The sequence below is a fragment of the Rattus norvegicus genome, chromosome 11, assembly GCF_036323735.1.
Source record: "Rattus norvegicus strain BN/NHsdMcwi chromosome 11, GRCr8, whole genome shotgun sequence".
Lineage (NCBI taxonomy): Eukaryota > Metazoa > Chordata > Mammalia > Rodentia > Muridae > Rattus > Rattus norvegicus.
This window is the reverse complement of record NC_086029.1, coordinates 33,855,982-33,871,250: the sequence shown is the minus strand read 5'-3', so window position 1 is coordinate 33,871,250 and position 15,269 is coordinate 33,855,982. Positions and strand designations below refer to the sequence as shown.

Below are 15,269 nucleotides of genomic sequence, written 5' to 3'. Positions count from 1 at the left end.
ATCGCACCATGTGTCTGTTAATGACGTAATAGAATAAATATTCAAAAACGTATGACACCATACAGTTCAATGGATAAAATGTAAATGGTATATTTTTTACCATCTGTTATGAATCAGTCAATATCCTATGAAATTCTACATATTATTCCATGTAACTCTTAAGAACGTATTGAAAAGAATAAATTATTTAAAGTTGTTGAAATGAAGAAACAGTTTTGTTTTTTGTATTTTTTTTTTTTTTTTGCCTCTGGACACTTTATAGTTTGCATCCGGTAGCAGAGTGAAGGTTGGCTCTGACTTCCTCCCCCTTGGATGGATACTGCACTGTAATCACAGTGCTGTGACACTTACCGAAAACTTGAAGGAAGGCCTGCTTCTGATCTTCCCCTGCCTTATTTGTGGCTTTGCAGACATAAGAGCCCCCATCTTTATTGATTATGTTTCTGACCGTGAGCTCTGTATTACTGCCCTTTAAAATATACTTTTCATTTTCTTCAATGAGTTTGCCATTCCTAAAATAAGAAAAGAGTTGATCTTCACATTTTAAACTTATAAATAGGGCACAATAAAGTATAATTCAGTCAAATTATACTTTCATTAGTCAAGCAACCTAAGAAAAACACATAAAAATAATGCTTGAAATTTAGCTTGATTTTTGAGATAAGAATGACATTTGTCTGAGGTTGAAACCTTACTACTAAGTCAAGTAATTAAAATGCATGAATTCAACTTGTACTTTGTCTTATTACTGATTTTTATTATTTTGCCCTTTATTAATCAGCCAATATACATTTATGAAACAAAGTTATGAACACATGACTTACATAAATAAAAATTCTATATGAAAAATCCATATTTTCACATGAGATAATATAAATTTATGTCATGAGTGTCTAGTCCATATAAATACTATCAGTAAAAATTGTTGTGACAGTAAGGATAATATTTTTTGTTTATTCACAGCGATAAATAAAAAATTATCATTTCAAAGTTCTTTCCCCAGTGAAATTTATTTTCTCCCATATTTATTTGTTTATAAAAATATTGGCTATTAACCTTCTCTAGTATATTTTAAATATATACACATTTTATAATATTCTTATATACATTGTAAAAATCTTATATATTCCCTATACTTCTATTTTTCCTCATTTCATTTTTCTCATTTTTTCTCTTACTATTTTCAGTTGTGAGTTGAATTCTTTGTATTATACGCTGAAGTAAAACAGTCAGAATGAGATATTAACATTTCTACATGAGCTTAAATTTCAATGTGAAAGATAATTATTTAAAATCCTTTCTTACATGGAAGCAGAGCAAGACTTTCATATACCATAGCAACTTTCAAATGAATTCAAAGCATGTCAATAATGCCAGAGGTATAAAATGCATGCCTAAAATGTACATCAATAAAAATGTAACCTGATGGAAAATTTTCATATGGCACTTTCTATGTGGTCATTGAAATTCAGTATAGAAATATCAAGTGGAGACCCCAAAGACAATGCCAAAATGTCAGTCAGAAAAAAAGAGAAATGCCGACAAGTTCTAGTGGGAGCCATTTATCACTAAACCATCACACAAAATATTATTCTGACCCAAGGTGGATAAATATTTAACCACACAACAATAATACTTCAAAAAACTAACTAGAGCAGTATAAACTGAAATAAAAACAGGCAAATATACATGCAAATTTAAGAGACATTTAAAAAAAGCATTTAGATGTCAGCAACTTATTCGGAAAAACTAGGTTAGATGACTGAGTATCTACAAATAGCTGCCAGTCTGAATTAGAAATGTGATATACATTCCCATGACTATTTTTCTAAATACAGAGAATAATTTCTAGCATGTGCTGAAACATGAAATGTTGAATTGAAAATAAGTTACTAAAACATTCACTACATTAGAAATATATAATGAAATTAGCAAACAATATCAGAAATTAAGGCTAATCATATACACAGACATGTAAAGAAGAAAACATAACTAAAAATAATCAATACCCAAAATAATATTTAGTGAAAGTTTGAAAAAGATTAAAAGGAGTTTGAAGTAGAGAAAAATTTAAATATAATTTTCTAAAAATCCACCATGAATAATGAAGGTACTGTTTACAGATAAAAGCTTGTTCATAAGAGTGAAAATATACAGTGGCAGAACTGCTACCTAAAACGAAAAGGGAGATGAAACGCAAAGTAAAGAGAAAGAAAAATAAAGTATTCAGCGAAACATAAAAGACAGACTAACAGAAGTTGAAGGTTCATTACGTTTTCTATTTGTGTATACCTATGTCTATAAAGACCAGGCGAAGAAAGAATACAAAAGGAAACCATTCATGAAGTTTTCAAGACAAGAGTAGGATGATCATATACTTATAGGATGTAACAGGGTAAAAACTGAACCTGTGGTAGGATACCTTTGGCAGCCCCAGCTGAGATATATCTTTGAGAAATTATGCCATGCACCAGATCTGTTGTAAGGGAGGGTGAAGAGAGAGAGAGAGCAAGAGCAAGAGAGTGAGAGAGAACAGAGAACAACACTCTGGAGTTGCTGGGGCCCTTTTCTGTAGCACACATTTAATGCACCAGAAGGCAGCGGGTGATGACATAAGCTGCAGATAGGTCCCTAAGAGCAGGTCAGTGGGATCGCCTGTATACTAACAACTATAGTAATACAGAAATTAAATACATAACAAGGCCAATAATAAGCCATGTTAGGCTTTTGATGAAATTAAAGATCATGAATACATTTTTGTAAATACATGGCATAAAACATGGAGTTTAGGCATTCCTAGCTATTGCTGTTTCCTTTGTGGAAATTATCACCGTGTCCCAACTTGAAGACTGAATGACCGCTGAGGCCCATGAGTCCAGTCCACACAGCATTCTTCCTTCCCACCTGCGCTATCACAAGCACACACCAACAAACCCAGCATTGTTATCAATGTTGTGCAGATAAAATATCTCCTAGTGTGTGCATCACCTCTCTATCTCAAGGAACCTCTTTTCTTTTCTAAAGAAGAATAACCCAGCATTTATATGTATGGGGAAAGTTATGGCAGGATATAGTGGACATCAGGTTGACGGAAAGAGAATCCACCTGAGAAACTAGCCCACTTAGTACCTTGATCTTGGACAAGAGCAACCCAGAATTATGAGAAATGGCATTTCTGCTGTTTAAACACACCATCTAATATGCTGTGCTTTCTTACATCACCTATGGTTACTAACACAGGCGCTTCCACCAGACCACTTGCATGTACTGTCTCTACTCAGCAGGTCGTCTGGATCCTCAAGTGCATCCAATACACTCCCCAATGCTTACAAGAGCTTGAAGGGGTTCGAGACCTCATATGAACAACAATGCCAAGCAACCAGAGCTTCCAGGGACTAAGCCACTACCCAAAGACTATACATGGACTGACCCTGGGCTCCAACCTCATAGGTAGCAATGAATGGCCTAGTAAGAGCACCAGTGGAAGGGGAAGCCCTTGGTCCTGCCAAGACTGAACCCCGAGTGAACGTAATTGCTGGGGAAAGGGAGGTAATGGGGGGAGGATGGGGAGGGGAACACCCATATAGAGAAGGAGGGGGAGGGGCTAGGGGGACATTTGCCCGGAAACCGGGAAAGGGAATAACATTCGAAATGTAAATAAGAAATACTCAAGTTAATAAAAAAAAGAATGTATTTGTATAGTTTTTATATATATTTTTATACCTACAGATACATAGGATTAAATAAAATCCTTTCAGGAAGAGTAAACTAATCATTGTAGATGTTTAAGTAATGCAAATCCTATTCTGCCAATACAATTTTAAAATCAAACACCAAAACATCTGTTTCAACTTAAGTACTATCCAGTATAAGCAAGAAATGGCATTGGAAGGTATACGGATGAAAGAAAATGTGTGCTTGTATGTGTGCGTGTGTGTGTGTGTGTTCTTGTGTATGTTTGCTTGTGTGTGCTTGTGTGTGTCTGCTTGTGTGTGTGCTTGTGTGTTCTTGTGTATGTGTGCTTGTGTGTGCTTGTGTGTGCTTGTGTGTATGTATGTATGTGTGTGTGCACGCTTGTGTGTGTAAAAGTAAACACGTTTTGAATTTGACACATTTAGTTCTTATGCTATTTTTATTTCAAATAAATTATTAAAATACTTTTGAGCAAATGAAAATGTCTAATAGTTCTGGGAATGTATAATCATGGGTGTCCTGTTCTAGATTATCCTTTGCTCCTTGGGTTTGATAACATAAAATTACGTTGGAGACTCAGTAAGATTTCTTATGCCATAATCAATATCTGAGATACATCATGTTTACCTGGGGTTAGTATCCTGATATAAGGTTGGCAACCGTCGTAAAATATTATATCAAAGAATTTGTATTGTGTATCAGTTCCAGTCACCTTGTTTGTAGATGTGTTATGTTTATTGAATTGTACTACACTCCAAGCACAAACAAGGTATCAAATTAAGTTTAAAAGAAAAACAATGAAAGATAGTCGTGCCTATTGTCGACCTTAAATTGTGATGCTTAAATCTTGCTATCTTAATTTGTATATACCGAATATATGTGACTAATAATTTTGTGATTTTTATCTTGCACTTTAGTATTTATAAAGTATAACAATGGCTATGAATCTTAATGTTCATACAAAACTGTATTCTTTTTTACATTTATTGTGGTATATGTGCATATATGCATGAAATGTTGAAATATGCATGCATGAGAAATCAGATATAGCAGGGTGGCATAGACCAGGTTATCACTGGTTTCTGGACATGGTTTGTCATTAGCTTCACCTGTTAGCAAAACTGGCTGGGGGAGTGATGCTCCGTGATCATGGTGTTTGTACCTATTTAGCATTGATTTTAAAACTATGCAGCAGTATGACTGGAATTTTGAGATAAACAGTAGACTCCAACTCAGGACCTCGTGCTTATGAGATAAGCACTTAATTGACTTAGCCATCTCCTCAACCTCGTCAACTGCTCTCTCTTGTCTCTATACAAGTTTTTCCTGTTTTAAACTTTATTGCTTTCTATTTAGTTCTTTGAGCAATAATCAATGACAGCAGTTCTATAAAATGTGATTGGTCACAGTGGAGTCAAAGTAAATTTTAAACTTAATAGAGATAATGAAACAGTCAAAGGATACCTTTTTAGACTATAAGCATTATTTTTCTGAGCAGGCACAATTTGTTAAACTAAAACCTAAATTTCTTGAAATTTCACCTATACAACTACTTTATAATACAGAAAGACAATGTACAGTTATTTTCATATAAAATACATGACTGTGGATACAAACAATGTTGCTAAGAATGCTAATACATCAATTTTAATAAGACTCTATTCCAGATGCAGCAAGAAAAATCAGTCAGTAACAGGGTCATGGTGCCAAGGATGAGCTAAAGATTTCCTGAAGCTACAGTAAACATTATCCATCAACCTTTCACTCAGAAAAATTATAGCACATGGCCGTGATGCACTCATTGACTATGCTATCTTGTCCACTTAACCAACAAATGATGGTACCTTAGGTTGGCAATATGCCTCATAGTATGGAAGTCCTCACACATTTGGAACCCTAAGTTCCATGGTGACAGGAAAGAATAAGCTCTTGAAAATCATCCTTTGATACCCATAAACATGTTATGGTATGTACACACACCTACACAGACACACACACACACATTTTCACACATACATACACACACAAATACATATACTCATGGTGAATTATTTTAAGAGCTTTTTAATAATTTCCATTATTTATGAGATATAAGAAATTACCTCATCTCCCTATTTTTTTCTCCAACCAAAATCTACCATATACTCTTCCTTGTTTCTTTTTTATTTTGATTAAAAAGAGTGTGGCCCACCTAGGGCTCCATTCCATCTGCTGATACCAAGGCCCCACACTACTGCTGATTCCTAAAAGAGCTTGCTGACAGGAGCCTGGTATGGCTGTTCCCTGAGACCTTCAACCAGCCCTGACGAATACAGACGCAGATACAGCCAACCATTGAACTGAGCCCGGGGACCCCAAAGGAAGAGCTAGAGGAATGAGTGAAGGAGGTGAAGTGGATTGCAAGCCCATATGAAAAATAATATCAACTAATTTGACCCCCACAGAGCTCCCAGGGACTAAACCACCAATTAAATAGTACACATGGAGGAAGCCATGGCCCCAGATATATGTAGCAGAGAATGGCCTTATCTGACAATGGGAGGGGAGGCCCTTGGTCCTATGGTGCTTGATGCCCCTGCATAGTGGGATACTAGAGCGGCGAGGCAGGAGTGGGTGAGTGGGTGGAGGAGCACAGTCACAGGGGCAAAGGAGGGGGAGAGGGAAGATGGGATGGGGGTGTGTGGGTTTAATCAGGAAGGAGGATATCATTTGAAATGTAAAATATTAAATTATTCGAAAAGAGAGAAAATAGATATTTTCATACAATATATGTTCTGTTTTTGGTTTCTACCCTAAACTCCTCCCAGATCCTCACCTCTTCATCTCTCATCAAAATTCACCTCTTCTTACTCTCTCCACTTAATAAAAAAATTTTTAAAAATAATAAAAATTTAAAAAGCAAACTGGAATAAGACAACAACAGCACAAGAAAAAGAGACAAAGGAAAAACTCTCAAATTCATAATCTTATTTTCAGTATATACACATATTCCCTGTGTGTACATATATTCCTAAATATGCTCCACTTTATTTGTATAATGTTACTTGAGTGTATGTTTTTAGGGGTGATCATTTGGTGTTGGATAATCTTAGTTTTAAATGAGATAAGACAATATTCATTTCTTTCTAAATAATTACAACGTCAAACGTTAAAGTCTGTGTGCTTTGATAGCACCACATATAAGACACGGGGCATTCACTTACCTGAACCAAGAGATGGCGGGATCTGGGGAGCCCGAGGCCTTGCAGGTTAAGGTCATCTCTTCTCCTCTCTCTGCAGTGGCATTGAAGGACTTTTGGGGCATCACGATTGCTGGCGGAACTGAAGGAGAAAGGACACAGCATAAAGAGTTGCAATTAGAATCCTGCATCAACAATAATTTGCCTTTTAGTGCTTTGAATCTCCATTGTTCCTTTCTGCTTATGGAGAATTAAGGTCAGTGATATGTTTTCTTATGCTTAATGGGATAATTCGCCATGTTATTACTTTAGTATTTCTCAATCTGTTAACCAATGAATTGTATATTTTAGTGAACATATATAATGCATGAAATATGTCTCACACAAAGACACAGAGCACTGACTTAATCCATACTGAAATCTACTTTGAGCATAAATGGATTTCCTATTTGGGTTCTTATTGGTCTATGTAATTCCATAGGCCATCACTCACTGTTTCAAGACAGGGCTTTCAAATTAGGTGTCAAAACATAATGTTCTTTCTGATTAACTACACTTAATTTCTTCAAACAACTATAAAACATTTTATGGAGAGAAACTGCTTCAGCTATAGAGTATGAAAATAGATTTTCATGAACAATTCAATTTTAAAATTAAGCTTCCTCAATTTCCAACTAATTACATTGCAAAACTGAATACGCTGCACATTTTGGTCATGTTGAAATTGTGGCTGAAATGCAGTGTTTGCAATAAACAAGTCACAGACTTCCATAGCAAAGCCTCGGTTTCAAAGTAAAGTCTTATCTAGTACTCAGTGCACACCCCATGCCAATAAAGTGTCCATGATGAAATGGTAATTATAAAATAAATATAGTAATAGATTAGACATATAAAAGACAAAGACATATACACATTTGATTACAACTGCACATCCTTACAGTAGCATTCAGTTAGCTTATTACACGTTAATAATTATGTACATTACTTCACAGTTTTGACTTTAAGAGGTTAGGTGTAGGAAGTATGCTTTTATATGAATTAGCATAATAATAATTACTGGGATCTACAGAGATGGACTTTTATAGCTATTAACTCTTAACTCTAAGGACATATTCATTAATGTCTAGTTTTCTTTTTCTTGTAACTATAGATATGTTAATATTTTCAGCACATAAATTACTACTTAAATTTTGTGTCTTGTGAGTGAATATTAAATGAGGCACATTAGAGTTTTCTTGTGTTTTTAATTTCTGTTTTTTAACATAATTACAACATTCACTCTTCCTTTTCCTCTTTCCAATTCCCCTCATAACTCATAACTCTCTCCACTTTCTTTCCAATCCATGACTTTTTTCATTAATTATGACTGCATATATGTACATATATAATATATATCTCACAATTGTTTATCTTTACACCAGTTCAGGTATGCATCAATGAGTTATTGTCTCCATTGACAATGTATATGTATATATACATGGAGAAATATATGAAATATATGAATACATATTCATATATATATTCCTTAATAAAACTTGTTCTGTTCATATGTTACTTATATGCATGTTCTCAGGACATTTTGTCACTGGACAATCGATTAGTTGACATTTTTTTGACTTTTTTTTCTTGTTTTACACTTCTCTGTACTTGGTATCATGACCTGGTCTTAGAATAACACTTAGAATTACTCTTTTCTCCCCCTCCCCCCTTTTTCTTTAGTAACCAGTTTTTGTGAGTTCCTCAGTGCAGCAGTCCTGCAATGTCAAGACGATATTATTTTGCAGTGATCTTCCTCACTCTGTGACTCTTGAGATTTTCTACTGTGCTCCCATTGTACTCCTAAGCTCTGCTCTTGAGGAAAGTAGGAGAATGGAGATGTCCATTCATGGTTTACCAACCAGCGGTCATTTAGTCCATGAACTTCCACCAGATTGGGGTCTCTGTATTCACCACCATGCATGGCATAAAAATATCCACTCTGAGGAAGGCTGAGAGTTCCAGCATTTTATAGGCATGATTGCTTTACCATTTGCTATTTATAAATTCATTGAAAGAATGGTTAAATTATTTTTATTATAGCAACATACATATTGTCATAAAACTGAAAACGAACTTTTAAGAGAAATTCTGCTTGTACATTGGAGTTGGAAGAGAAGTTTTCATTTCTCTTGCTGTTGCTGCTGCTAGCAGACTGAAGCTATTTAATACTTGCTATAATTTTATTTTCAATAAACTCTCCTAGATGGTAGAATATTACTACTTATGTTTTACACAACATTTAACTTGATAAGAAAGATGCCCATTCATATGTTACAGTGTAAGCAAACAAAAATGTTGTCTCACTGGTAATTTAATACCATATTCAGAAGGCCAATTAGGCTGCCTGGATTACTGTGGTACCAGAAAAAATAACAACCCATATCAAAGTATTGCCTTTTGATTTTTAGATTGATTTGATTTTTCTCTTCTGCTTTGATACTATACTAAAAATTCATATAGCTCAGCTCCAACATTATAGTTTTTTTTAAAATTACATTTACTTATTTGTTTATGTAGGTTTGGTCATGCACTCAGGCCCTTGAGTGAATGTGGATGTTAAAAGAAACCCTAAAGGAATTTGTTTACTTTTTCCACTTTGTGTGTCTCAAAGATCAAACTCATGCCTTCGGCCTTGGTGATAAGAAAGTTTTTCCACTGAGCCATGTTGCTGGCCTACTGGTACAGCTTTTGACACTTGTATGGGATTCTGTTTTGCATTTGTGGGGATTGTCCACATAAAATTTTACTTAAAATGTATTTTATTTGGAGCTGAATTTAAACTAATTTTTGTTATTTTATTTATTTACATTTCAAATGTAGTAAACTCTTAGTAGAATTTTCTAATAAAGAAGGTGTCAAAAGTCTTAATATTTATTTTTCATTCTTAAAAGGCTATAAATGTTTACTTATGGCATTGCCCTCAGAGGCTCTAAGACTGCATTGCACATCTTCGGCCCAAGTTAAAATTAATTACAGGACACCATGTTGGTGCTAGAGATTGTACGTACGTCCTTTGAAAGTGTGTCCATCTCTCTGAACCACTAGGCTTTCACTCCAGTCCCACCATTTGCTTATATATACATTTAACGTCTTGTTGTCATTTAAAAAATCATATAATGTATCCTAATGTTTTAGGAAACACTGTATTATCAATCACATCGTTCTTCGAACCAAGAAATCATGTCCTATCTTCAGTCTTCATATGAAATCACTCGCATAAGATTGCTCCACTCCATATAACACTGAAAGCATAGACTAGGACAGGACTCAGAAACCATATCGGCAAGGTTTATCCATAGTACTCAAAAAGGGTATAGAAATTCATTTTGATTTTAAATATTATAAGATATCGTCTTTTGATAAGGAACCAGGCACCCTGCTGTTATGATTTACAACTTTGGCATTTCTGTATTGTTAATCACACATAATAACATGTCCTGGAATGTCATGTGAGCACAGAGTAGACTGTGAGTTAGATTAATTCATCAAGATAAACACTTATAGTCAGCTTGATACAGTGATTCCATTCCTGTAGTCATATCGCAACTGTACAAAATCATATACAAATTCATTCTCAGTTCATTTAATTTTTCTCTTCTTTCTCCTATAAAGTTGAATGGTGTCATATAAACTTAAATTACATTTCAATTTTCATTAATATTAGCTATAGATATTTGCAATAACATTTTATTTTTCATTGACAGAGATTATCAAACCAAACTGTTATTTAATAGAAACTATTTTCAGACCTCAAAGGACATGCAGAATTTAACACATTCAACTTATCAAATGATAGACATAAGCAAGGCAGTGTTAAAATTTCATTTGAATTCTACCTCATTGCTTAAAAAAACATGTCCGAGTTCTGAACAACCACCACCATCAGCCAATCAGTATTGCATTTCTGTTTTCCTGTCAAAATGATTCCTATGTTATCAAGTTTGGTAAATGAGAACAAACAATATATATTTACTATATCTTATTAACTTCTACAGTATGGGTATAATGAAGTAGTGATAGAACCTATTAGCACTGAATTTTAATATAGGGTTTACTGTGGAAAAATGGTCAGATCTAATGCCATCAAATAATAACAGTGAAATTGAAATAGTTCTATTATGTGATATTTTTAAAAAGTGTACTGCAAATAGAGCATAATTGTCTTAACATTAGATCACAGACATGTCTGTGGAGTATTTGGTGTATAAATGGATAATTTGAAGGCAGTTGAAAGATTCACTGCTAGAGGTTGTGTGTGAAGAATTGATTTACAATTCATTTGGAAAATCTTGTGTTGACGGAGATCCTGAAAGGCTGTCACTTGAGGTTTTGCCTTAATAAAAGCCCTGGAATATGTGATGCATGAGAAAATTCCCCTAGCAAGCCTTGAGATTCTTCCCAGGGAGTTTTCACCTGTCCTAAATAACCCCGCACCTTGTCGTGAAGTCAGTAAGGATTTCACTGAGCTGCTTCCCACAGATGTTGGGTGGCACTGCAGACAAGGCATTTTCTGTGCAAATTGGGCCCCTGAGAGTCTTGCCCTCTTCCTGCCTGTCACACCCCATCCTTTCCTTTCAAATAAAACTTTAAAACATGTATACCCTGTGGAGGGTGAGAAACCATTTAAAGCAGTTAGTCTTTTTTTTAAAAAAAAGGAAGAATGAAAAAAATGTGGGGCTGGTAGAATAAGGTGTTGTGAAGAGGAAATTACATAATTAGTAAAAGTATGAATAGCTTTCTGAGAGGAAACACACACAGACTAAAGCCTAGAGGACAAAGGCAAGTCGACATAAAACTAGCCAGCAAACTGATTCCTTGTCAACTTGACATCCGTTCACATCAGTATTAAGCCACAACCTTTTCTTTCTTATGCTTCCCAAAAAGCTTACATTAAGAAGTGCTTGCTGACAGGGGCCAGATATGGATGTCTCCTGAGAGGCTGTGCCCAGAGCCTTACTTTTACAGATGAAGATGCTTGCAGCTAACAATAAGACTGAGCACGGGGACCTCAATGGAGAAGTGAGAGAAAGTACAGAAGGAGCTGAAGGGGTTTACAACCCCATAGGAAGAACAACAATATCAAATAACCAGATCCTGTCAGAGCTCCCAGGGACTAAACAACTAACAATAGAATACACATGGATGGATTCATGACTCCAGCTGCATATGTATCAGAGGATGGCAGTGGCTGGCATCAATAGGAGGAGAAATCCTTAGTCCTATGAAGGCTTGTCTCCCCAGTGTAAGGGCATGTCAGGGTGTTGAGGTGGGAGGGTGTGGGTGAGAGCAATCTTCATAGAAGCAGGGGCAGAGGCGACCAGGAAAGGGAATAACATTTGAAATGTAAGTACATAATCTATTCAATAAAATGTACATCAAAATATAAAATTTTAAAAGTCCCACCTCCTCAAAAGTTCACTCTCTTTGAAATCCAAATTCTTATAAAATGCAGTTTTCTCAACAGTGGAATCCCAATAAATCAAAAATAGATTACTTTGTTATTTTAAGAGAGAAGAACGAGTGTACAGAATAAACAATGCCAAACCAAACTCCAAATATCTGGGATTCACTCACAATCTTCTGAGATCCTCCAAAAGACTTGGATCACTTCCCGATCTCTGCCAACTGCAACTGCTTATTTCCTAGGTTCCGGTTGGCTCCACTCCACGGCTGTTGATGTTCTTTGTTTTCATCCTACGGTTTTTGCATCATCAAAACACTGGAGTCTCCTGCGATTGGGCTGCATTTTCTCCAATCACCTCTTCTAGGCTCTGTTCATGGTGCCACGCCACCCCCTATTCTATGCTTGGTCACTTCAATCCAGTGCCATCATGTGTCACTAAGACTGAATCTTCGCCAATGGCCTCTCCTGGTTTCTCACAATGTCAACCCTCAGTTTTTCTTCATGATCTTTTCATTCCTCCACACCAGTTCAATCTTCATGCTTTTACTATCGAGTTTGGCTGCCAACACTGAACCATACCTGCTGTCCACTCCCAGGAAACATTTCCCAGATTTCACCTCAACAAGGCTAGTCTCTTCAGCTCCATCAGATCCACATTGAGTATTCCGGCCAAGCAAAGGTTTCACTATGGTAGTTCTGGTATCTTGTTGATCACAGCCAATTCTTCATCCCCAAGTAACCAGAATACAGATTCAAAAGCAATCAATGGCCTTGGTAAGTTTTAAATATGCTTGTGAAACATCACGAGCCAGGCCCCAATCTTCATTGTCCTGAACATTTTTATCTTCCAAAGCTCACCAAACCTTCAACATTCATGGCTTTTCTTGCACAAATTTCCAAAGTCTTTCCACAATCCTCCCCAAAAGAATATGGTGAGGTTTTTCACAGCAATATTTCACCCTGCTATTATGGTACTGAATTTAGTTAGTTAGGATTGCTATTGTTACGATGAAACACCACAACCAAAATAAAATTGTGGCAGAAAGGGTTTAATTGGCTTATAATTGCACTTTGTAGTCTATCACTGAATAAAGACTAAAGCTGGATGCAGGAACATATGCAGAGTCCATGGAGGGGTGCTGCTTACAGAGGGGTGCTGCTTACGGAGGGGTGCTGCTTACTAGCTTGCTACTCATGACTTCCTCAGCATGCTTTCTAATAGAACTCAGAATTAACATCTCAGAGATGACCACAGTCATAATATGCTGGGCCATCCTCTAACAATCACTTACTAATCAAGAAAATGCCTTACACATAGACCTTGTGGAGGAATCTTCTTAATTGTGGACCCCTCCAGTCTGGTGTCTCTAGTTAGTTCAAGTTGAAATAACATAAGCTAGCACAGATGAATACTTCTGTATCGGCAAGCAGAATTTTAGTACAAGTGTACTCAATAGGATCTATACATTTTAGATATATGGGAAATGAAAAATGTCTAAAACTGTTGTCTCCTTATGAAAATCACTTATGTGAGATTCTTTGAAGGGGGAGGAATTGGTCTATTTGACTTATGCCTTCATATTGATAGTCCTACACAAAAAACAAACAAACAAACAAACAAAAAAAACAAAAAAAAATGGAGGCAGGCACTGACGCAGATCCATGCAGGATACTGCATACTGTTTTGCTCTCACTTGCTCTATCAGATTGATTTCTTCCTGAACCCAGAACTACATGACCAATGCCTTCCTCACCCAAAATTGGCTGCCCCTCCCTCACACGCATATCATTTACCAGTTCAGAAAATGTCCTACAGGCTTATCTCCATCCCAATATTTGTTTGTTTGTTTTCTATTGGGTATTTTATTGATTTACATTTCAAATGTATATCTACATAGCCACATCTAACCAAATTTTATTGTGTGAAAAGTCCATAAAACACTGGCTAGATAATAGCTATCTTTCCTTTGGTATTGCCAGACTTCTAATTTGGGGAATTTAACAGAATTGACATAGAAAATAACAAAATTGGAAATTAGATTGGTCTTAATAAATGTATATTTCTTGTAAATGGCCTAAGTTTATATTGTATTTTACATAGATTTGTGACAATTCTCTCATAAATTACCATCTTATATTTGGGTTATTACTGTTCACTGTCTTCATGGTTGATTTAGTTATAATATTGATAATTTTATGGTGCTGTATACAGTCTTTTTTTTTGTATTGATGCTTAGATTCTATGACATTTCATACAGGTTAAAAAGAAAATTGTCATTTCATTCATTGTAAGAGAAGGTAGTATTCCTCATTTTCTTGCCCTAAAGAAATAAGTTGATATAGACATGAATGCAGAGATCATAGCCCAATGATCATTGATGAAAACTGCACTCTACAGCTGGACACTCAATTCACAAATACGCACAGTCATTTTCATCTGTAGCTGATTGCACCATTTGAAAGGAGAGTAACATGAAATTGCCTTAAGGTACTATTTCTTGATAATTTTCTTCCAACCTCAATTGTTGCTATCTCCATTACTCCAACTTTGAATCCAGGGTTAGCAGGTAATTTTTGTGAATTTACAAAAGATTTAGAAAATAAGGAACATCATTTTTATATGAATAACCTTGTACTGACTTTTACATTTTAAATTTATACCCTCCTTTTCTTTTATAGCTAAGCATATTTTCTGAATGGTGAGAGAAAGCCAGGACAGAATTTTTTATTAAGTTACAGGAAATAATATTTGCTTCATTTTTGAGTACAACTATGATTTGTGTATGTGTGCAACATAATTATCTAGCTTCAATTCTTAAAGACTTTATAGAAAAGTGTGTAAACACATTCAACACATTGCAATGATGTTCTTCTGATTGATTTTGCAGGGTATTCAAGAGTTAAGCCTGGTATGATCATAAAAGGAGTGCAGTCAATATGTCTGCCCTTCTATG

General features: G+C 35.5%; 1 protein-coding gene across 3 annotated transcripts in view; it reads right to left on the bottom strand.

Annotated features, from left to right (window-relative positions):
• The window catches only part of Ncam2 (neural cell adhesion molecule 2), a 487,041-nt gene that overhangs the window by 207,538 nt on the left and 264,234 nt on the right, over positions 1–15,269 (bottom strand). For all 3 annotated transcript variants that reach the window (XM_039088218.2, XM_039088217.2, NM_203409.2), the window contains exons 6-7: positions 6,897–7,014; positions 352–512 (exon numbers count right to left, since the gene is read on the bottom strand). In XM_039088218.2, coding sequence (XP_038944146.1) covers positions 352–512; positions 6,897–7,014 — 279 coding nt within the window. The remainder of the gene's footprint in view (positions 1–351; positions 513–6,896; positions 7,015–15,269) is intronic.